Source organism: Thermobia domestica, chromosome 3, assembly GCF_964235325.1.
Source record: "Thermobia domestica chromosome 3, izTheDome1.hap1.1, whole genome shotgun sequence".
Lineage (NCBI taxonomy): Eukaryota > Metazoa > Arthropoda > Insecta > Zygentoma > Lepismatidae > Thermobia > Thermobia domestica.
The window spans coordinates 234,507,643-234,533,043 of NC_137456.1; the positions used below are offsets into that span (position 1 = coordinate 234,507,643).

General features: G+C 37.8%; 1 protein-coding gene across 1 annotated transcript; it reads right to left on the reverse strand.

Moving 5' to 3' along the window:
• Positions 1-9,281: 9,281 nt before the first annotated feature.
• Positions 9,282-9,929, reverse strand: LOC145682163 (uncharacterized). The gene has a single exon (XM_081753751.1). The coding sequence runs from the start codon at positions 9,927-9,929 to the stop codon at positions 9,282-9,284; it is 648 nt and encodes a 215-aa protein (XP_081609877.1).
• Between the last annotated feature and the right edge of the window lie 15,472 nt (positions 9,930-25,401).

Here is a 25,401-nt window from a genome sequence, read left to right on the forward strand (position 1 = left end):
TAGAAAAAATTAGCACATACCTGATTTTTCTGAAGACCGTCCCTAACCAGAGCGAAGTTCACTGTTAGCCGTCCGTCCGTAGAATCAACCGGTGCGGCAGACAAGCCTTGTTTATATAGGCGCTTCGTCCCACGCATTTCTGCCAGTTTCTGACGTAGCTCGAACGCTATGTCACGAGCCTCATCGAGCATGGGAGAGACTTCTTCACGCGCATGCTCAATAGTGGTTAAGACTTCTAGGTTTTTCTATGATTTTTTCTATCACGCCGGGATTGAAATTCCTATTTTACGTTTATTTTTATAGTTTTATTTTATACCTAACTCTAACTACACAATAGATTGCATGCATTTATCACTTGCGTGGTATTCCCTAAATATTACATCTAGGGCCCGGCTCTGTGACCTGAGTAAAATCAAAGCCAGGGTCATACCACTATTACATGCGTGTGGTTTGGTGTCAATGAGGCATCAGGTTGATAATTCAATCTGGACCTCACCTGACTCCGTTCTCCCTATCTCTCTTTTTCTTTACTGCACACACAATTTGAAAAGCGCGGGCGTCTCGCCCTATAATTTGAGTCCGGCTTAGGACTTCGAGGCACAACTGTGTAACAGTTATCCGCCGACCTCGGTAAAAAAAAAAAAAAATAAAAATAAACAAAAAAAAAATGTCAAAAGTTATCTTTCTGGCATTTTTATTCAAGTACAGAAACGGTTGTCCAAGGCAAGTTGCTGGGCGTTAAAGGGTTAATATAGAATTGGCCTTACGTTAGGCGCTAGGAAACTAAAAACAAACTTTCTTGAGGGATTGAGAGAGTATGCACGACTAAACTGCAAGAGAGCGGGATTGTAAGATTTCATGCGTCTTAACTAACTATAGTACTTTTAAATGTTACTCAATTCCATTAATAAACTAGTAGATTAAAATATGTAGGATGAAACCTTACAATCTGGGAAGCCTTCTAGCTGATAATTATCAAAAGGTTTCGTGTGAACTCACAATAGTATCTTTGTTTTGTTAAACCAATTTCTACCCATATTATTAAGCATGACTTCGAACCGATTATGAGTACAACTTCTAGTATTATAAAGAAACTTAAGATTTTGTGAGTCCACTGATTTGCTAATTACAATTGTATTTTACTGTACTGAGTACGATTTGAGTTATGCGTGTTAAATGTGCTTGTCTCAGGCTACTAACTTGTACTCAATTATAACTGAAGAAATTCAACATTAAATACACTCAAACAAAAAAAAATAGCGTGAAGCGCTTTAAAGTTTGACTGTGATGAACGATAAAATTACAAGAGTAGTTCTCATTGTTTATAGTATAAGCCAAATGGGATAACATGTAATGACGTAGACTAGTATACTCAATTGTGTTGCCTGAATTTTTTTTTTTTTTTTAATTATTGCGGGGTTGTGCTTTACAGTTTGTGAACAACATTTCTTATGTTGTTTCTATATACCAGTTATACTTTATAAATCATAGGCTAGACTCTACTTTCCAGAATCAAATGAAGATTTTATAACCTGTAATGTATTGAAAGTATTGGAGTACTCCCTTGAGTAAACCTTTGAAGATATTTGAATACTCCATTACATATCTGGTAATATATTTACTTGTAACATAGAAGCGATTGCATACTAAATGATTAAATCGCATATGTAAAATAACTTGAGTAATTAACAACTAGCGATTACCACAGTTGCTGAATGCTTAATAAATGTTAGAAATGCGTCTATACGCATTTTATATGAAACTCATCCTATTGTTATCAAAAATGCATCTCACATTATTAGTTATTGCTCTTTTTATTGATAATGCAATAAAAATGTAATATATTTCAAACTTACTGTATAGCTCTGTTCTATACAGGGTAATCATAGTATGTACATGTGTTTTTCTAAACTTCTACTCAGCTTGATTGCTATTTTGACCTCGATTTGGTTTCTCTCATCCTGTGTGGTATGCATTACGCTAGACACAATGATATTTACGTATACTGATAACGTACAGGCATTACAATCGATTAGCGCATTTTAGCACACCTAAGGATTACATATAACAACTCTAGACTTCTTTTCATGAATCCATGAGAGGTTGTGTTAGCAAAGGGGGGAGTCTGAATGGTTAAAATACTGACCCTATGGTTAGTGTGTTAGTTTATGCCCTAATGGCCTATGGTAGTATCAGATACAAAATCTAATAATCAGGGATGCAGTTACATTTGCTATACCAAAAGACAGGTTTCTTGCAGGGGATTTCATATCGATTCCTTATAATTAGAGGGGAATGTCAGTGGGGGTTATAGGTTAGTATTGTTAGTATTCCTGTTCTTATTACTTTAATAATAGTATGAACGTATGTTATGTCTTCTTTATTTAATTTATTTATTTATTTATTTTTTTTTAAAATATACACCGAAATCGAAAGGGATTTCTTTACGGTTACAAAGGGGATTTTACGAAGTCAAGTTACATCATGTTTCATCGTGTTAGTGGATCTTGTTGATTTATAGGATAGATTTTAAACGCAAAAGTTAACCACAACATAAGCTATATTTGATATGTTTTTAAAACACACCGGAAGTATGTTCCGTTCTTTCTTTTAATTCTACTAGCCTTGACTGATAACGCCTCGGTTTCCGTTGTGGTGAACTTTTCTGTTTTTAAATCTTAAATACATCGTGTAAGTGATTTAATTATACGGAGAATAATTCTATATGAAGTCGTCGTGGTGACCTTGTTGTTAAGCAACAGTTAAATCCAATGTGCCATGGATAATTTAATAAATTACTTCCTTGTCTTTTTCGCTTCGGTGTTTGCCAAAAGATAGCTATACAGAGGGTTCCAAAACTTACGGTCTTTAACATGGTGGAATGAAAATGTGTAAACTCGATTACCATACTCACTTATAGGCTTCGAACATGTTTAAAAAAAAACAAACTTGTGCTTTTACTTGACCAAACAATAGAAATTTAATTTTTACATTTAGACAATAACTGTCCCTGGTTTTTGTTATTGGTCCGTTAGATCGTGGATATTACAATGAAATTGAGTTGTTTCATATATTGAAAAATATCTAAAGTCATTTATGCATATATTGAAAAATGTTTACAATCTTCTTATGATTTTTCACAACGCTGATTTGAAAGGAGTTTTTATTCCTTTTATTTTGAGTCTTATCACTTGTCCAAATTTTCTGTTTGTACTGATACGAGAAGAGTTTTTCACCTGTAAGCAATGAACTGAGGTAAGTCAATGGAAGTCTGTCCATAGATAAACGAGATTTTCTTGTCACTGCAGGATTTTATAAAATTTTGTAGCACAAAGAAAGTTCTGGATCCGGATGGAAATTCAGATTTTAGATCACTGTTGCCCATTACTAAACAGTGATGGATCGATCAATAACAGTAATCGATTACCATATCATCCCTCTGGATCAGCCCTGGAGGGGGCTGACAGGCTGCAATCTGGATCCTTGGGTACCTCCAGATACCAGGGGGGGGCCTTACTCTAGACATCACACTGGGTAGGCAATGGATATGGCTCTGCAATCAGAGAGACTATTAGACTACATAATCATTAATGCGTTACATAATATCCTTGTCTTATGCGAAGTACTTGTTTACATAGGAAGTCCACCGAATTCTTTTTTTTTTTTAATTGTTTATTATATATATTTATTCAACGGGGCTGACCACACATCAAATCTCAGAAAGATATAGTAATCAATGGAACCTGCAGGGGTTACCCAAAAATGAGGCTATTCGAAGATGAGATTCGAATACAGAATGTTTTTCCTCCAGATGTCCTGAAGGTGCTGACCACACATCGTCAGCATCTAGGTATAGAAACCTGTTTAAATATTGTATGTGATTGTAGTAATATTACAAGAATCAATTTTGTATCGTTGAACAAATAAACCAGAAGCCTAGAATTGATTGTATGTGCGCTGACCACACTTTATTGTTAGGATGCCTCTTGTGTTCAAGCTGTGACTGTGGATGAAGATCGAACAATGTCACGGTAAGACAAGTTCTTCTCAAATAGATTGATGTACCTAACTCGGCTTGTTTCGTTGTGAGTGGAATGATAATGATGGAGGAAACTGCATTGTTAAATATTCTTTCCACTTACTGTTATGATTACTGGGTGATGAATCATATGGTGAGTAAATCCAAGGTACTTTACAAGATGGGTCAATACCTAGTGTGTTATGACACGTCAGGACGTAATGGCCATATTGACATACATTTGCCGTATCTTTTGTTTCAGCTGTAGTCAGGTTGAGAACTAGAGTATTAAAAGGAAGTTTGAATTTAGCCGGCGTGGCGGAAATGAGCTAATTATACACTTGGTACAACGATAAGTGGCTTGTAAATTATCAACTCAGCTGACGAATGTTCGGAGAGAGAGAGGGAAAGAAGGGTTTTGCATCGCAACTGAGAGAATTCATCTAGTATACTGTTACAGAAGCTAGCTTCAGACCAGTGACATCTCAGCATTGTCAGATAAGTATATTTGCATTGTTTTTCTGATTTAGAAGACAAGAAGTGGTCAGTCGTTCAGATTTTCATGCATGAGTACAAGAGGTCTATTGTATACAATCCTTTATACCTTGAAATGTTAGTATTATCTACCTTTTCTTTATTTTATTTTATTTTTTTTATTAACTATAACAAAGATTGCGAGTTTTGAATCTAGGTTACTTCGTAAACCACAGAACTATTAAACAGAGTTGAGATTCAACAAGATTTAATTAAAGCTAATTATACTTTTACAAATATGCCAGTTACAATAATTAGTTCCAAAGTATCTTCAAACTTTATATCAATCAATTTTAACTAAAATTTTAACACAAACTCAAGCAAACGAGTATAAATTTTTATAAGTGTTTCATACTTGAAATTCATGGCTAGTTTTACACTTTATTACATTGTTTACACTTTATAATCAGACTGATATGAATTTGAATCGTGTATTACTTCCCAAATGTTAGTCATTTCTATTTTTACACATTACTACCCTTGTGTGTACGCACAGTGTTCAAGATAAGACGTATCTCACAATAGGGCAATCCAGCACTTGAGAATTTCTCAGTTGACGTGCATGTTATCTTAATTGTTATAGATTTCTTGAAATAATATTGTAGGGTTTTGAGCCCTATAAAGTTAATTAATATAGCTAATACCCTCAGAGGAGGCAGTCTTATCTTGCGCACAATGTGTTTTGTTCATTATATTTGCAACCCTTTGTAGGTAGCTTAATAAGAATAACCAGAAAAATGTCAAATTCCCTTTTTTCTGTTTTGAAGGAGATCGATATTCAAGTGATTAAAAATAACTATCTTTTAACAAAAATATAAAAAAAGAAAATGGATACTCAGTTATTTCCAAGGAGTAGGTCCTTTCACTGCTTTCACCCTTACCCCCTTATTTCTGGGCAGGTTCTGCTACTTCGACTTCTGTAAGGAAAAACCTGAAACGAAAAATTCTCACACCCACACATAGCATTATAGATTGGACGCGGGGACCTGAAGTTGAGTGTAGTATCCCGGCTTCTTATGAGCCGACAATTAACGAACTTGGCAGTTAGGGCGTGACTAGATTTACCTAGTAGTTTCCTTTGTTTAATTTCTAACTATTAAGTATGATGCCAATTATTGCACTGTGTTAATTTATTAAGTATAATAATCAACGAGTTTAAATAAGATCTTAACTTTGTGGTTCATATTTGTTTCAGCTTGTTGGAGTATTCGTATCATCTGTTGCTCGGAGAACGTAAAAGAAGGAGAAGGGAAGACTCACGTCTCCAGAGACAATAGGGGAGGTTTCTTGGTACAGGGTAAGTACTAACTCCTTGACTTGTTAGTGTGTTATTTTGGAAGCATGCATTTCAATTTCTTCCCGTCAGGCTACCAATTGGTTTTACTAGTGAGTGTTACATAGTTGAGTGCTAACTCGAGTGCAACGAATTCGCAGTTCATATCCTGGGTGTATCCCACACTGATTGTTATTATTACTGAATTAAATGAAAAACCGCAATGAAAGAGAGTGACCTAAGTTACAATGTAACAGTGATTATCAGAAGTGCGTGTTGCTTTACTTGTGATTTTAGTAAGTGATTCCCTAAGGTGAAACAAAACGTTGTTTAGTGGGTGTCACTCATACAGAAAGTGCGTGAGTCGGGACTCGATCTCCGACTGTTTCCTTTCAACGTGAGATACAGTTGCGTAACTGCCAATAATTTCCGGTAATTGAAACCATGTTTACAACGATATTAAGTTTTGACAGGACTATTCCGGATCTCGAATTCAGGACCCCTAGTGTAGATAGTGATGATGTGTGATCCACTAAGTGTCCATTGAAAGTATTTGATTCTAACCTGCTTTTACATAACCAATTCAAATACCAACTTGCGCTCGTGAGGAGCGATAATTTAGATAGAGGATAAAAGAAATGATCCATTAGGGGATCGAACCAGGAATCGCTAAGAATCAATTGTTTATCTGAGACTATGGGTTATCCCAATCGTGATGATTTATGAGGCAACCTTATTATTATTATTCATTTCGTTGTGACGTCATTTCCCTATTTTCTTACTTATCTATTTTCCCGTTAGAAATGTTGGTGTGTATAGAAGCTACACGCAACAACATCCTGAGTCCTTGTCAACAGCTGGACTCACTTCCGTCACCCGATAAGAGGTGATTTGCTTTTAGTTTTAAGGCAGAATGAAAGACAAGTGTTGAGACAGTATCCGTGAACATTTTAAGAAGTTGCATCAACAAAATGCTATTCGATTAACTTTTAATTTTTAAAGAATACCCTTTTGTTTGTTTATTTTCACAATTTATTTCATTCAAAGTGATAATTACCATCACGTTTTTTAAATTTATATCCTAAAGTTCGTGTGCGCCATGCGCTGTTGTGAAGCAGTGTTTTCCACCTATTAAACAGGGCCGCTTATTGAGGGGGCCACCGAATTTTGAAAGTCTTCTGAATTGTAGGTTTAAATCTTTTGGCGGGCATAATCATAAGTGTAATTCTAAACAGAATTAAGTTATTTTATACCAAATTTATTTAAAACAATTTGACAGAGCTCGTGTATCCTTACTATGTGTCATGTAAAGTATGAAGGATTCTATTATTCGAGTATGGATTTCAGTACAAGTAATGATTCTCCTTCAGTGTTTTATTATTATTATTATTATTATTATTATTATTATTATTATTATTATTATTATTATTATTATTATTATTATTATTATTATTATTATTGATAGCGTGGTTTATTACCATTCTGCGGTATAGGAATAGCGTTGTGTGCCTTTTAATCAAGCCAAGCCAAGATTTTAACTTGAATGAAGGCAGTTACACAAGGATGATTGAAAAACACGAGTATAGTGGTGTAGTGGTAGGACAACATCTTGAATAACACTATAGCCCACAATGATGTCCTTTTTGTAACCGTGACTTTACATAACATGGTGATAGCATAACAATGAGCGGTTTCTAGCCCATTACCCAATGATGGGAGGACAGGAAAAAAAAATGGGGGGGGGATCAATCTACCCCCAAATGTTCTTACGAAATACATATGGTAGCCTTAACACTAACTTAAGTTTATCTTGCCACAATGAAATAATGATACAACAGGATACTATCTAGTATTTCGATAAATATTATTAATGCCCTTATAATTGAAAACATTATTCTAGAATGAGCATCAGCTTTAATAAGCTTAACTGTTAATACTTGATCATAATTCAACATTAACTGAACATAACTTAAAGGTAATGTAATCTTACTGACTAAATGTAGCAAGTATAGTACACAAGTAGCTATTTACATTCTTTTAAGAAAATGGTAGACATAATGTTACATTATGTACAATATGCGCAGTATGCCAGTACACTGCAGTAGTTTGCCAATAAATTGGTCCTTGCTAAGAGATTGGTCATCTTTACATCAGCATAAGGTCACTTGTGTTCACTTGTGTTCAAAATTTCACTCATATCTATGGAGCAGCAGCAGCAGAGAACAACATGTCAGAGACTAAGGCGCATTTCTCCTTATTTCATTTTCTATTTTATTTTATTCTATTTTATTTTATTTTATTTTATTTTATTTTTTTTTTTTAATTTAACCAATATGCTTCCCGCCCGAACTACGCGGGAAAAAAAAAATAAAATAAAAATAATAATTGCTCAAGGAAAAACAAATGGGGTAGGTAGTGGAGTAACCTATGTAACTATCTGGTGGGGGGAATCCAGCTTCCCTTTTCCTCTCTTTTTTTTCACAAGAAAGCAACCCGTAAGCATGCGTGTATCATAAGTAGGCATAAGTTTGTAGCGGAACAACCCAGAGCAGGCAATATTGACTTTGCTTTATTTTCTAGGCTAACGCTTTCCTAGACAAGAAGAGGGAGAGCGGCGAGTTTCTCAAAAGAGAGAAATGAAATAATCAGGCGGCGGCAACGGATGGAATCCTGTACTGTGACTGAGGAGGTTTTATCTGCACGACGTTTATTTAAATTCGTAGTTGAGTATACAATAAAAGACACGTGTCCCTATTAATGTTAGTAGCTACTAATAATATTTTACTTTTCAGCTTATGTCAACACTTATTTTCCTTATAGGTTTTCTGTGTTTGGCAGCATATTGGGAGTCTTATAGTAGAAGAAGAAGGGTAACACATTCGTGGCCGGCCACATTCACACAAAGAACAAAAAAAAAATACTTATCCCAATATGGTGGCAAAACATTCATTTCGGTATCAACTCGACATAACTTTTTCTGTGACGCGTCTAACTTTTTCCTGATTCTAAAAACGACTTATTTGCTCCTCAGATCAATTTTTAGCGCCGCCAACTAAGATGATTGCCTATTACTCATGGTAGGCCATGGGTGTCTAATGCCGTCTACAGCAGTGAGGGGAGAGGAGAATGGATTCCAGAAAGTAACTTATGGTTTTCCGATTGATGAATAGTATATTATAACTTTTTGTTTGTTTTCAATGTCACAATGTATTCTTTTCAGGCTCTATCCATAGCCCTGTATGCAAGTGTTCCGGTATGCCAGGGGTCTTGCATGACTACGTGTACTCCACCTTTTTAGAGGTTTATAAGCCTTATGAGACAAGCTCTGCTATATGAGACATTCTATACACGCACTAGTTATTATACGTCTAGTCTCTTTTTTTTTCTTCTTCTTTTTTTTTTTAAATCCGTCTCAATTGAGGCGACCAGGTCTCCTGAGCGACCTATATATTACGCTTAACATTCATCGTCCTCACTATCGCTAGAGTCTTCCGGCTCGCGTAAGTTGTCTCGGGGAAAATACTTCTTTAATCTTTCAATAGTTACAATCTGAGTGTGGTTAGGATTTGCTACGAGTTCAATTTTACAAGCATTTGTGGGAGAAATACTCCTTAAGTAATACGGTCCCATATACTTGGGTGTTAACTTTGGAGAAATATCCTTCTTAGGCAAATAATCTCTACATAATACTAAGTCACCAACCTTTAATTTAATAGGTTGTCTAGAGCGATCAACGCGTAATTTAGTCTGCTGCTGTGCATGTGTCATAGCCTTCTGGGCTAGTTTACGGATTAACTTTAATTGTTTCTGATGTTCCTGTATTTTCGTGAATTGATACGGGGTGTCCAATTGAGTGGGAAATCTGGCCTTTTGACCAAAGACAATCTCATATGGGGAATATTTCCTAATAGGGGAGGTTGATATATTATAAGTATACGCACACAAGCGGACGTATTCCGCCCACTTAGTAGGCTGTTTAGCCGTGTACTTAGTAAGGAAACTTGCAATGACAGAGTTGAATTGCTCACACAGCCCGTTCGTTGACGGTTTAAATGCTGCGGTTCGAACATGTTTAATGTCAAATAAGTCATTCAATTCGGCCATTATCGTTGATAAAAAATTACTTCCTCTATCCGTCAGTACCTCTTTAGGAGGGCCAAAACGCGTGATTAACTCGTCCAACATGACCCTAGCCACCGTCGGGGCTTTAATATTTCGTAGCGGTACTAATATTGCGAAATGGCTGAGATATTCTATCATAACCAGGATATAGCTGTAGCCTGCGCTACTATGTAGCGGGCCAAAAATATCTAAACTCCAGCGGGAAAACAATTCCTCTTCTACCGGCAAAGGGTGAAGAAAACCTTGTTTCTTTTCTCTAGGGATGTTCACCCTCTGACATTCGTCACAAGAGCGTACGTAGTCCTTAACTATTTTCCCCATGTTCGGAAAATAGTAACGTTCGTTCACACAGCGGAGACGAATGGGCCTCTTGTAAAATGTCGGGGATCGCCGTTTCTGGTATCACTAGTTTCTTATCTTTGTTCATGACTCGATATAACACATCGTCAACCACAACATAGGGTTTTAGAGCACGATCAGTAGGGTTATCTTTTTTCTTTTGTATTAATTCTCTAATTTTATCGTCCTCTTTTTGCATCGTCTTGATATCTATTTTGGGACATAATACTAGGTTGCACACTTCTGCACAATCTTCTTCTTGACCAAATTTGGAGGGTAACCCATCCTTTAGCGGACATCTTGACAAAAAGTCGGCGGTCACGTTATTGCGGCCCTTGATGTGTTCGATTGTGAATAGATAGGGTTGTAAACGAATTGCCCAACGCATAAAGCGAGAATTTAGCATCTTATTGTTTCTTAGGTAACATATACCATGAGCATCTGTTCGCACAATAAAGGGACGGTCAGCCAATAGGAAGTGGAAATGCAAAATTGTCTTAGTAACTCCTAGCGCTTCAAGCTCAACCGTAGAGTAGTTGAGCTCCGCTGGGGACAAAGATTTTGAAAAATAGGCTATTGGGTGTTCTTTGTTATCTTCTTTAATTTGTGCAACGTATCCGCCTATTCCGTCTCGACAGGCGTCCGAATAGACTATGGCGTCCTGATTCGGGTCAAAGTGGGCAAGGACCGGAGCAGATATAAGACAAGATTTCAAAGTATCCCATGCTTGTTTCTCAGTTTCTCCAAACTCGAATTTGGCATTCTTTTTAGTCAATGAAATGAGTGGTTTGGCAATAGTAGAAAACCCTTGGACAAAAGCTCTGTAGAATGAACAAAGTCCAATAAAACTACGTATTTCTTTGACTGTAGTAGGGTATGGTACCTTTGCTATAGCTTCCGTTTTTGCGGGATCTACACAAATTCCTCGTCTACCGACGATGTGACCAAGCACTGAGGCTTCTTCGTAACCAAAGTAACATTTCTTAGGGTTGAGTTTTAGGTTGGCCTCCCGGAGTCGAGATAAAATAATTCTCGTTCTTTCTATTAAATCTGAGAAAGAAGGACTAGGACAAACCAAATCGTCTAAATAACAAATTACATACTTCCACATAATGTCACCAAAGATAACGTTCATCATATTTTGAAAAAGAGCCGGGGCCGTGCTTAGTCCGAATGGTAGTCTCAAAAATTCGAATTTTCCACGGCTGCAGATGAATGCAGTCTTCTCTATATCACACGGACGGATTAATAATTGGTTATAACCATTTTGCAAATCGAGCGTATTTATGTATTTGGTACCATTCAGAAATGCTAATATATCATCTATACGCGGCACTGGCGTATAATTGGGCCTTAATATTAAGTTCAGTTTTCTGAAGTCGACACATATACGCGGGGAGCCATCTTTTTTAGTTACTATCACAATTGGTGCAGAATATGGGCTTTGACTTTCTCGGATAATATTGCTATCTAACATTCTCTGAATCTCTGCTGCGACTATCTCTCTCTGTTTTGGTGTTTCTCTATAGGGTGGATGAGAAACAGGTATATCTGTAATGACCTCTAGGGGGCACATAAATTTATCGGTAGCCGCAGTCAGGCGAGACTTGTCCCAGGCTACAACGTCCCTAAATTCCATCAATAAGTCCAGTAATTGACTTCTTTCTTCTGGGTTTAAGTTTGGGCCAATATTTAGTGCTTGAGCTAATTCTTCCTTTGTTTGGGGGACTTTCTGGGGTTGTTCAGGGACTTCCACGTCATCTGTTTCATCTTTGTTAGTAAGGTGTATGATCTGATTAACGGCCTGTACGTTAGTCTCCGTTTCGTCAGTTAGGGACTCGGCTTGGGGTACAAGTTTCCCTAGATAAAGGTTTTTAGACAAAGATCTGGTTCGATCTGAACTATTGAAAATAGTCAGAGTAATATTTCCATTGTCAGTAAAAACTGGACCTCTCGGGATCAAACAGGAGTGCCAATATCGAATTCCTTTGGACGGTAAGAATTCCCAAATATGCACGTTCCCGGTCGGTGCGGTAATTTCTATGTCATATGAAGCCTTGGACGGCACGCGGACATTTGTCGGAAGGTGTACTTTGTAGGTAGTGTACGGATAGATATCAAAAAGTTCGTCGCCTAACCCCAAGGGGTTTGGCACGACCTTTTTCGGACTATGATCCTGGGCAGAACACTCTAGGTCAGGGAGAGTTGTGGGATCATTTACACTTCCTTGCGTTAGCGATTGTTTTTCTAATGTTTCTAACGGTCCACTGTTTGATTTTTCCTCTACAGGCTCATGAGGCGCCTGGGAGGCCAGGGGTGGCTTTACAGAGTGTTGGTTCTTTGTGTTATATCTTGTCGCATAAGACGCATTCTCTTTCTTTCTCGGTATAATCTCTGTATCCGAACTATCTGTGGAACTAACTGCAGAAGTTCCACTAGGGCCTGGTTGAGGGTCAAAGTTGGATAGGTTCTTTTCCTCTGTCTCTAAGTCAGGCGAATTGGTAAGTTCCAGCTCAGGAGCACTGGAAGACACCTTGCTTTTCTTAGTTCGTTTACGTTTTGCATTCCTACGTCTATTGACTTTCCCATTCGTTTTATTCGTAGGCTCCGAGGGAAATTTTGTAGTTTCCCTGGAACACACGAATACGCGGGACGTAATTTCTTCAGTATGAAGTTTTTGTCTCTTATCGGGTACGCTAACAACAGGATTTATGTGATTTCCGGTGACCAATTCTGGAGACGGATCCTTTCTCTTATATGAGAGGTTCCGTTTCCTATAAATTGGTTTGTTTCCATGAGGGGGGACAGAGTAAGCCGTTTGTCCAGCATTACCGTTCTGTCTTGATTGGGAATCATTAAACGATCTTTTTCCCACCGATGGTGGGTATCGTTTAACATGTTTTAAATCTAAGGTATGAATCACACCATGACGATTTCCATATGTACTTTTTGGGACTGTGAACCATAGGTCTTCCACATGATTCCCGTCTTTATCTGCTAATTCCATATATTTGGAATGAATGGTGGTGACATACTTGTGCAGAAAATCTATCCCCAAAATAACGTCATAGGCGCAAAACTGTGGGTCAACTATAGCTACGTCTAGGAATCTTCGTTTGGTTGTTTTCAAGTGATCCTTAAAGCAACACGCTATTCTCACCACAGGAATGTAATCTGTGGGCTGAGCACCGACGCCGCGAAGTTTCACATAACCCTTCAGTCTTTCAGTTAGTGGAAATTTTGGAGGTAAGAGGGTTTTCGAAGCTATCGAAATTTCAGAGCCAGAATCGATAAGAGCTTGCGCCCAGCGGTCTCCTATTTTTATCTTGACTGTACAAAGCTGCGCCTGCCCATGGCCAAGGCCATAGGTATTTTGGTGAGTGTTCCTATACGTTTTGTAACCCGGTTCTGCTACTACTTCATCTGTGTAACAAGAACTAATCTGTACAAATTCTGGTTGGTGTTGTTCTTTAATGCTAGACCAATCCAAGCGGTCATTTTCCCATATTATGTCATAACCATTCCTTTGACTAACTAATCTTTGCGCTGTGTGAAATTTTCTAAGATATTGTAAGCACTGTTCGAGATTATCGCAATCATCTACTTCAAGCATCAGCTTATTTAGGATGTCTGGCAACAAACACATTCTAAGTTTACTCATCAATTCACTTTCATTAATCCAACCTCGTAAAAATTTCAAATCCTTTATTAACTTATAAATGAATGCTAAAGTACTTTCATGAGGTTGTTGTTTTCTTGTATCAACGTCATATTCTAATCTTGCAGTATACTCAATACTAGGGAAAGCCGTTTTAAGTTTTTCCTTCATCTCGTTATAGTTTAAAGGTAAAATGTTTGCTAGGTCTACTAGATAAAAAGAAAAAGCTTCCCCTTTCAGACAGTAAGGAAGGTAATTTACTATCTCTAGGGTTGACCATTCATATATGCTAGCCACTAATTCATATTCTTGCAGGAAAAGCTCCACACACTCATGTCTATTACCAGAGAAGGAGGGAATTTCAACATTTGGATAAATCTTAAAGGCTTGTGGTTTAGCATCAATAGTAGAATTTTGATTGTCACCCTCGGGAGGAGGGTTGCTAACTTTGCCTGTTACTACTGTATCCGTAAATTTAGGTTTCTCAAAACTATATGGTATAGATGGCTCGGTAACCGGACTAGTTTTAATTTCTTGCTCAGATTTTAAATTTATGCGAGGCTTATCCTCAGGATCTACTTTGAGAAAGGGCGAAAAATTTGATTTTTGCTTATTAGAGGTCTTATCTTCACTGGATGAGTGTGAGACGGGCTCATCTTTCAGATCTAATGACCTGTCTAACGAAACCGAGGTGTTGAAATTTTCAGAAACGGACCTATAGTCGGTATCAGTTACGCTTCTATTTTCAAACTCAGAGGTTTGTTCTGGGCTAAATTCTGAGGTATAAGATCTATCTTGTTCGCTGAATGCTGATTTTTCTGTCTTTTCCCCTTCGCTAAACTCTAATTTCTCCATGGGGGCCATGGGTGTAACTACGCTACTAGGTGGCGAAATAAACACTATCTGTAAGGGATTTAACTTTTCCTCTTGTTGGTACTTTTTCATTTCTTTAGTCGCAGGTGATTCACTAGGTTCATTATAGGAACTAATTTTAGAACTAGTACTAGCTGAAGGTTGTAAACCACTATTCTTAACACTATCGGTTTGTTTGTTAGATTCACTTTGGGTTGGAGAGGTTGAGGGATCGTCTCTATTTTCTACTTCATCTAAACAAATTACCGACGCACCAAACTCCGCGTAATCAAAGATTTTGCCAACGTTTTCGTTTATTCTACTCTCAGACCAGGAATCGCTATTTTCTTTTTCTTCTTTCTCAATTTGCTTCTGGTGGTCGGAGCAAACTGAGGGAAAAGCATCACCACTTTTCGTCTCTTCGCCTAACCTCCTCTCAACTGGAGCAGGGGCGACGAGGTCATTTCTCTGGTCAGCGTATTCTGTGGGAGGGTCTTGGTTCGCTGCTCGGGGAGTAGAAACCGTGGGAGGATCCCAGTGGTCGTATCGGAGTTCTCCGTCGGAGTTCCACGAAGGTTTTGACTCATCCTCCAGGGATGATGCAGGAGGAGACTCCGGTTTGTCGTTTTGTAATTTCGCTATTTCTTCGTTTTGTAATTTCTGTAGTTCGTAACCTAACCAATCGTCTTTCAACGATTCACCCCCATCTGAATCTGCACTACTAATATCTCCGTTTGACCACCTAACCTTACTAACTACACTGAGTATGTTATCTATACTGTCCAAATATTGCAGTTTCTCTTGGAGGGTAAGGCTATCTTCAAACATGACAGGGTTAGTTTGGGTAGCTGTTGTCCGAAGAACCTTAAGTTCACGGTCTGTATCAATCCGGATCATTTTAGGAAACTTATATTCGGTCTGAACACTAACATCTTTCTTTTGAAAAACGTCGGTCTGTATTTCCATATCAAAATTTCCAACTACATTTTCCTCAGGTAATAAATCTTCAAAGGGGGCTGAGGGGTCCGCTTGGAATAAAATACCTAATTTCTCTTCTTCATCACCTTGGCGACGAACAACTGTGACCTGTACTTTCTTGTTCCGAAGTTGTTTAGTTAAAGGTCGAATTAGGTTTCCTACTGCCGGGGACAGTTCTGTTTGTAATGAATGCCTAATCTGGTCTATTAACGCTTCATCGTTAGTTTGTGACAGAGAGCGCAATTCATTTTCATTATTCTCGTCAGGGTTCTCAATTTTCGTTTCCCTTGGTTCGGTTCCTATATTTGCATAACTTGGCTCTTTATTCGTGAAAGCCTTGGGTTCGAGACCAATATTTTCGTAAATTGGCTCTTTACTCACTGAGATTCGTGATTCAGTATCTAAGTTAGCATACATAGCTCTAGGACCGATCTCTGCATAAACCGTTTCATCACTACTACCAGCGTAAAAAGATTGAAAGGTGGGTCTTTGCATTTCTAACGGCGTTCTAGGATCTGACAGTTCGTATTTTATAGGAAAATATAGCGCTACCGGGCTATCTGGTCCTTTTGATACACCAATGTCTTTATTTTCTGAACTTAACACTAAGTCACTTAGTCTATTTTCCTTAACATCTAACTTATTATTATCTAAGGGACTTTGGTTCGAGGGGACATCAGGTATTACACCTGCTGTTGTTTCTATCTCAATTGTTGCCTGAGGCCATTCCTGACCTGCAGTTATTAGTTCGGCTATCTCTAGTTCATCTTTTAAATTTACATCATTCACTAGAGTTTTCGGATCGACCCCAGGTGGGGTCTCGTCCGTATCTGAATTTACATATATCGTCCTAGGAGCTGGCATTGGTTTTTCACTTGAACCAGCACTTTGTATTGCTATATCATTTCTAGTCGGGATAGGGCTAGACGCGGCCAGCGGCGTTAGATCGCAGCCACTCGCCGGGGCATCTGGAGTATGAGGACTAGCGGTCGTTGGTTCACGATATCTGGGCTGACTCCAGGTATCCAAGTATCTCGGTAATGGATTCTTTTTCCAACGGCCAAATTCAGGAGGAGAATGCCCGTGTACTTTTATTTTATTGCACTCAATACAATAGTAATTATTCCACCGATCTAAAATATAACGGTGCTTGCCCGTGGGCGTCTTAGGACAATGAGATTGCCCTAAATCTAATAGCTTTTCTTTTATTTTCTGCGCGAAACTCATTTTTGATAATAAATCTGTTTTTCTTTCAAGTCAGTGACCCCCTAAACCAGGGCAGTGGGTAATCAACCTATTTCCTCTGATATGGTAAAAATTTAATCACTGATAGCTACTTCCCTCGGAAATGCTACGTCAAAATTTCTTACGTATTTTGCGACTTATTATTATTTCAATATCTTTATTTAACTTCCTTTGAACTTGATATACTCAACTTCCCTTTCTTTATAAATTTTGCTTTACTTTTTTAGAACGGGAAACGGAAAGTGACTAGACAGCTGTTTTTAACAGATAATACCTATTTGTTCACTTATGAGAAGTTTTACTTTTTACTTCTATTCTTTAACTTTTTTTTTTAACTTCATTTCTTTTTTTAACTACAAATCCTTTTGCTTTTAAATTCACAAAGGGGACTTCGATCATCCAACCATTGGTTCATGTACTTGCATTTTAATTTTAGGTATTGCATTTGCATAAAGGTGAGTTTTAGGCAGTTATTCCCAGGCAGCCGTCGGGCTTGCACCCCTAGTACAGAGGGGCCCTGCTGGACCTGGAGAATAAGATACCTGTGACCCCCAAGCTTTGCATGGGAAAGGATTTTAGACACTTATCGCCAGACAGACTAGTCGAACTTTCATCCCGTAATACGGGAGGTTCTGTTGACCAGAGATAAAACTGACTGTGACCCCACCAAAGCGAGCGGAAGCATAAGCAGACTTAGGGTTTTGCAAGTACATGAGACAAGAGCTGAATTCTGTATTAACACTCGCGTCCCAATTTTCCATTTCCCTTACTGCACAAAAAAAAACGTCGTGAGGTGAACTGAGTCTTGTTCTGCGGAACCTAGCAGCTATTCCGCTGACTTATAACAACTTAAAGCGAGGGAAGTTGAGAATAAAAAATTTTTCGTCGCCACTTTACTACTTGTGAAATGCACTGTTTAGAGCGGCAAAAAAAATTATATTTGTATATCAGAGTCAAAGGCTGAACGCCGCCCAGGCTAAGTACGCCACTGAACTTTACTGACTCTACATGTTACTGATACACCACTTGACTAGTCAAAAGAAAAACTTCGCGTACACTTTTCACTTCTATCTATTGAAAGCTCTTCGGTAAAAAAAAATCACTCCCGATTCGCTAAACTCGCGTTTTAAGGCAACTGAGATAGTTGGTTCCCCTATAAAGTGAATGAGCACTAGAGACTTGTTTAGTGATTCAAGAACACACAGTTGGTTACCCGGCGAACACCGAACACCATAAAATGTTATGTATGATGTTTTGGTTCTGAGATTGGCGTAGCAATTATGTACACTTTCTTTTGTGAAATCGTAATTGAGATCACTTCTTCACTCTCCACCCAGTATTATAAAGTTGGTTCGGAGTCCAACTCCCTTTTAGCCTCGGTTTCGAAAACGTCGTCGGCTTACTGGTTCGAAGATGATGAGAAAATGCACTAAAGTGGTAGAGCTTGGTACTAGAAATCGAAACCCAGGTAACACTTGAAGACTGTGAGTTGAATCTAACTAGGTGGGATAGCTTGACTGAATCAAAGAGACCATTTCACTTTACTTTTTATTAAAAAAAAATAGAATAAGAATACAGATCAATTTAACAAACTCGGTTACTTGGAGTTACAACTTGGAAGTTTTTCTACATTATTGAAGTGGGAGCACAACCCTATAATACTCAATGGGTGCTAGAAGGTTTTATGCTAAACCGCGAGTTATTGAAAATAGTAAAGTGTGAACTTTGTACATCGCAACTTGCATTGGCCCGAAAGGAAGAAATGTTAAGTCTCGAAGAGGGAATGTGGTCTCAGATTGATGGGACTTGAAAATAAAACTCATATTGATCACTAAACAATCTCAAAGTGCTCTTCCCGTGTGGAGGGGGAACTTAGAAAAAATTAGCACATACCTGATTTTTCTGAAGACCGTCCCTAACCAGAGCGAAGTTCACTGTTAGCCGTCCGTCCGTAGAATCAACCGGTGCGGCAGACAAGCCTTGTTTATATAGGCGCTTCGTCCCACGCATTTCTGCCAGTTTCTGACGTAGCTCGAACGCTACGTCACGAGCCTCATCGAGCATGGGAGAGACTTCTTCACGCGCATGCTCAATAGTGGTTAAGACTTCTAGGTTTTTCTATGATTTTTTCTATCACGCCGGGATTGAAATTCCTATTTTACGTTTATTTTTATAGTTTTATTTTATACCTAACTCTAACTACACAATAGATTGCATGCATTTATCACTTGCGTGGTATTCCCTAAATATTACATCTAGGGCCCGGCTCTGTGACCTGAGTAAAATCAAAGCCAGGGTCATACCACTATTACATGCGTGTGGTTTGGTGTCAATGAGGCATCAGGTTGATAATTCAATCTGGACCTCACCTGACTCCGTTCTCCCTATCTCTCTTTTTCTTTACTGCACACACAATTTGAAAAGCGCGGGCGTCTCGCCCTATAATTTGAGTCCGGCTTAGGACTTCGAGGCACAACTGTGTAACACATTGCACAAAAGCACAATGGAAATACTCAACTAACAGCAAAATGAACTCATTTTCATAAACACTTTCAATTACCTCTTTCAGTTAAGGACAGAACCCACATTCAAAGCTGTCTAACTCCGCCCCTGTCCATATATACTATAAGTCATACAAACATTTCATCCTGTTTTGGTGCCAGGAATCTGTAGTTTCATTTTTCGCCATTACTTTTGGGACACCCTGTATTGAAGAAAATGACTAATATACACTAACTTCAGTGTTCATATTTTCTAAGTTTAAGAAATGTTCTTATTAGTATATTGTGGGAAATTCAAGAGCAAAATGTAAATATCTGCCTCTTGAGATGGCATTTTATAACGTTACAGGTTGGCATCACTTTTTCTATACGATATTTGTATAGATGAGCAGAGTTTGACCTTATGAAGAAAAATAATAAAATATTTTCTGTTTCCTGATAAAAACGAAATATACACTGCTAAATAGGAACACTAACTTAAGCTCTATAGATTTCAGTATGACCGACTATCATTGCGAAAAGCAGAATGTGATCAGAAAGTGACATTTTGCCATCTGCTATTGATCTGATTCATAAGGTTGATTTTCGCTTGTCTTCACAATTGTACATTTTTCCTTTTCAATATAGATACCTTCCACAGATGGTATTATGCCATAGATAGTTTATTACAAGTGGGGCAATACTTCAGAGTCGGGCCTAAAACTTTTGGAAATAACCTCATAGCCTACAGAAGAGGATGGCCAAAACGTTGCGTTTAAAGACAATAAATTACTACTAGAACTTTGCATTATTAAAAAATATAAGAATTATTTTTTTGTATGTCACTGTCATTGCCTGTGCTCCTCTTCCCTTTGCTCCCCCTATTTTACTAATTACCCTCCCTAACCATTTGCATTCTTATCCTACTGTGCATAACGAAAATATGTTAAAATATGGATTTGTTTCCAGTTTATAGTACCTGCTACTTCCAAAATAGACCTCCTCAGTAAAATTCTTAAATTTACGAAGTAACGTTTCGTCAGTTAATAACTGGTCAGTTTGTTGTAGATAACTATTAACAGACTAAAAACATAAAAAATCATTGAGTTTTACGTCCCACGGTTATGCCGGTTAGGCTAAAGTAGACGGTGATGATGAGTAATGAATGAAATGGTGGAATGAAGAAAGTGGGTGGAAACGGGAGAACCCCGAGAAAATCTACGCACACGGTGTTTGTCCGCCACAAAGTTCACTTGCCGGGAGCTGGGATCAAACCCGAAACCCCAAGCACCAGAGGTAAATGCTCTACCACTGAGCCCCTGCTGCCCTCAGACTAAAAACATGATCATACGAGAAACATACTAGCGATGTGATCGGTAATAGTATGGATATTTAACCATTCAAATAAGAATGTATAATTACTCAGCACTTATTAGTGTTTTACTCTGCTCTGCAATACGTGGTAAGCCGACTGAGCTTTTCTACTAGACACGTTTATATACTATATAATTAACATTGTGTTAACATCGTTTATTTGTTCTTCAGACAAATGAAGAACTAATCAACTTCCAGATTTGTTTTATATTTTCTCATTGCAACTTCCTCATTGACAAAGACGGCAATGGCACTTGGAAATAATGAACAAAAATGTTCTCTTAGAGCACTGTTTCATGTTCAAACGAACAATAACATTGCGTGCTTAATTACAAAGTGCTTAACTTTGTGTGTGCCTCTTCTATTGATTTAACGCACATTACGTCTTTCATTTAGTTAAAAACAACTTTCGTGTTTAAGAGTAACACATAATTTGCATTTAAAAAGGAACATATTCAGTTAAACAACGAATTTTTCCATGTCTTATTTAATGCACAATCATCACCATAAATAGACATATTCATCGTGTATTGTGTTTTGTCTATAGCTTCAGAATGAATTGTTCAGTATTTAAGACTTGACAATATCTTCTACAATATTATAAGCAAGGGCGCCGATTTCTTTGTGAATTTGGGGGGGGGGGCATTCAGATGCAGAAGATATATATATATGAGGATTTTTAAAAAAATTGCATTCAAATTATGCCAAATATTGTATATTCATAAATACAATAGGGGGGCCCACATGAGCTTTGGGGGGGAAGGCGAGACTCCTGGCCCGCCAGGATCTGCGCCCTTGATCATAAGTGTTTAGCAAAAAATGTATCCAAAGACGAAACATATATGAATGAAATGAACAAACTAATAGATATGTTAGTATACGAACTCATGAGTAGTTTTCGAGAAATACTATTGCATTTGTAAATCTAAAAGTTACAAGAAATAAACCAGCTATTAAGGTGAAACTGATACTGAACCAGAAGCTCATCTACTGGGGGGATCCAAGTTGTCCGGATCCTCCAAACTTCCTACTTCAATATATTTGTACAATTTCTCCATAAAACTACACTTATTTAAGGATCTTCACTACAGCGAAATTAAACTACTGCTAATTTTATAATTTTTCTGTATTATCTTGAAAACAATTAAAAATATTCGGAAAACAGAAACGTAGTGAACTAGACAATACGATTTTGCATGTGACACCTTATCACAACTCATCTATATGTTTTCGATTTGGAACTGTAGATAGATTTAGCATTTTTTGCGGGTTTTGTAAATAGCGGCATACCAAAAGCAGATAGGTGTATTGTGGTAAAGGTATCACATGTAAAATCGTATTATCTAGTTCACTACGTTTCTACTCTTCGAATATTTTTATTTTGTTTTCAAGATAATACAGAAAAATTATAAAATTTGCGGTAGTTTAATTTCGCTGTAGTGAAGACCCTTAACAGGAAAAAGATTAAGGTAGCGTGACAATTTGATCTTACACTTCATCTGTATTCTTTAAACAATCTAGTTCTATCATTTTTTTTCTCTGAAAATAAAGGTGGAAGTATTTTACAATTACTTATCGTCTTTTCGGGCGCAAACTAATACTCGTTCAATATTACATAGACATAGTGGCTTGTACGTAGTATTTGACGTAGTATTTGATCTCCGCCCCCCAAAGCTTGAACACTTCTCAACAAAAATTTCTGGGAGCGCCCCTGTACTAAAGTATACGCTCATCCACTTGTTTAGTATGACGCTAATAAAATAGCAGTAAAAACTTTAATTTCTTTTTATATAAAATATTATCCAAAGATGAATGTATATCAATTGATAAATCACATCGTGCTGATCAAAATGGCACGGTTGAAGATAATTTCTCATGTTTAGGTCTCGAGAGAAACTAATTTTTATTTTCCTGAAATAAATTGTTATTTATTTATTTATCTATTTACTTAGTGTATATATAATATATACGCTCTTAATTAGCGAAATGTATCTGTTGCTGTTTGATATATCCCAACAATGACGCACACACACTGCTTGTAAGGATTGTGTTTGTATTTATTTTGAAGACCGAACATATCTTGATCCAACACTAGTATCACATTTCTACTTACATAAGGAATATAGGTAGGTAACGTTTTGGCTGTTACACTTTTATTCTGAATCGGTCCGGTATAGTCAGATATGAATCTGCATATACAGTTGTAATGCCTTGTTTTCTTTCGTATATAAGTATGAACCGACTACTGTGTATGTGTGTTTATTTGGGAACAGTTCCAAATATTTTATCTTGTCCGGTCTCTCTCTCTCTCTCCTCGACAGATTTGTAATTACAAAGTATAGTATCGGTATTACTGATATGATCATGTAAGAAAAGCAAACAATGAATTTCTTTCATGATATGTTGAAATAAATTCATGCGATTCAGCTTGTCATTATTTTCAAAACCTTAGCCTGCAGTGCGCTCATTCTTATGTTATATTCATAAAATATAATTTCAAAATGATATAACCGTTTTCCCGTGCTGATATTCAACGACGATTTGAATGTGTAGGAAAAGTTATTTCAAATTATTCCTTCTCCTTCTCAAACATGGAATTTCCAGAAAAGCTGGATACCGGTATATATTAATTTATTTTCAAATAATGAGCTTATACACTGAGTTTCATTTCCCTAACTTGAAGAGCTTCCGTGAAAGTTTAGTTTTTGCATTAATGTTGAAGCCTCGCTTCCCCTTACGATACGAATTTATTGAGAATTATACTCGATTGGTCTTATTTTTCTACTGATGTCCCTGATTTCGATCTTGCATTGAAATAACTGTATCCACTTCTCTTTATAAGACATAATTTTGGCCACATGGCTCTTCAACAGCTTAAAAATCTTTAAAAATCTTTCCACATCGTACCTCTCTGTATATGCTCAAGTTATTTGATTTGTTATCGTTCTTGCATTATTACATACCAATGAACTTTTATATCAAATTCACCGTAGTTCTTCACCTCTTTGCTCTCATTGTCAACAACAAGATGCCATCTCTTATAGCTATACGTTCTGTTTGGATTCTTCCTTCAAATGGTCCCCTTTTGTCAATTTGTGAGCTCAGGGGATGGACAAAAGTATGGAAACATCTGAAAAATTGCACGTTACCTTTATGTAATAGGGAATAGGACCATATTCGCAAGCAGAACGACCTGCATTCGACGGAACATGGGGAAATACAGGTCATATGATTGACTAAGGGGTATTGTACCATTCTTCCGCCAAAACAGCTGCAAGTTGTTGTAGGGACGATGGTGGTGGGTGCGCTATTAGAGCCTTGGTCTCCAAAACTAACCACAAGAGCTCAGTAATATTGAAGTCTGGCGATTGTGAAGGCCATGTCAAACGTGACACTTTATCTTCGTGCTCATGAAACCAGTCCTGGACGATGTGAGCTGTATGAACCGGATTTTGAAATACGACATTACCATCTGGGAACAAAATTTGCACCATGGGATGCAACTGGTCACTCAACATAGTTACGTAGTCCTTGGCAGTGATGTCCATGCAGGATGATGATGGGTTCTGCAGAACACCAGGATATGGATTCCAAATCATTACTGAAACACAGTCACGCTTCGCTCTTGGTAACAGAAAGTCTGTATATTATGCTTGTGCTGGCGTTTTCTATACATAAACTCGACCAGCACTTGAAAACTAGATAAAGGAAGACTCATCCGACCAGATAACATCTTCCACTACTCCATTGTCCAGTTTTATCTGCGTTGTACCATTGTCTCCGTATTCAGCATGCTCAACAGCCATGAGTGGCTTAGAAATTGCTGATCTGCCATAAATACCCTACTTATGGAGTTCTCTTCTGACTGTTTTGACGGTAACAGGATTTGTAAGCACCGCATTCAACTTAACTATGACTTTTTGCGACTTGGTGATCTTCTGCTTGCTCACAATCCCACCCAATATGAGTCTGTCCTGTCACGCAAAACACACACACTTGCGTCCACGCTGGTGCTTCGCTGATGCATTTTTTCTAAAACACTCGTAGGCAAGAGCGCCCATCAGGGGAGAAAGGTGGGGCGCTCGCCCCTAGAAGAAATTGTACTTCAGAATATCGAAAATCCAATAGAATTTTTACATTAGTTACAGCAAAATTTGAAACTACTTTTGAAACGTCTCTCATACTTACCCCCTTGGAAACCACAACATGGGCGCCCTTGCTCGTAGGCAGTAATGATCTTCTTGATGTTTCTCTTAATACCAAACATACTCGCTACTTTCGACACGGAAGCTCCCACTATACGCGCACTCACGATTTGCCCCCTTTGAAACTCTGTCAGCTCAGACATGATTCACTATAACTTGCACGTATCGGTCGTTGAACTATAACTGGCCCATCTCTTCGATTGAAAAAGTTGTGTATCTCATAGAATGTGCCGGTGATCACAGCGACAGACCATTCAGAAGCAAATCGTGTTTGAAATGGCCACCTCTTTTAAACTAGGTGTTTCCGTATTTTTGTCCCTCCC

Excerpts from the sequence above, each read along its gene's own strand:
- LOC145682163 (XM_081753751.1), bottom strand. The coding sequence starts at position 9,929 with ATGGCCGAATTGAATGACTTATTTGACATTAAACATGTTCGAACCGCA.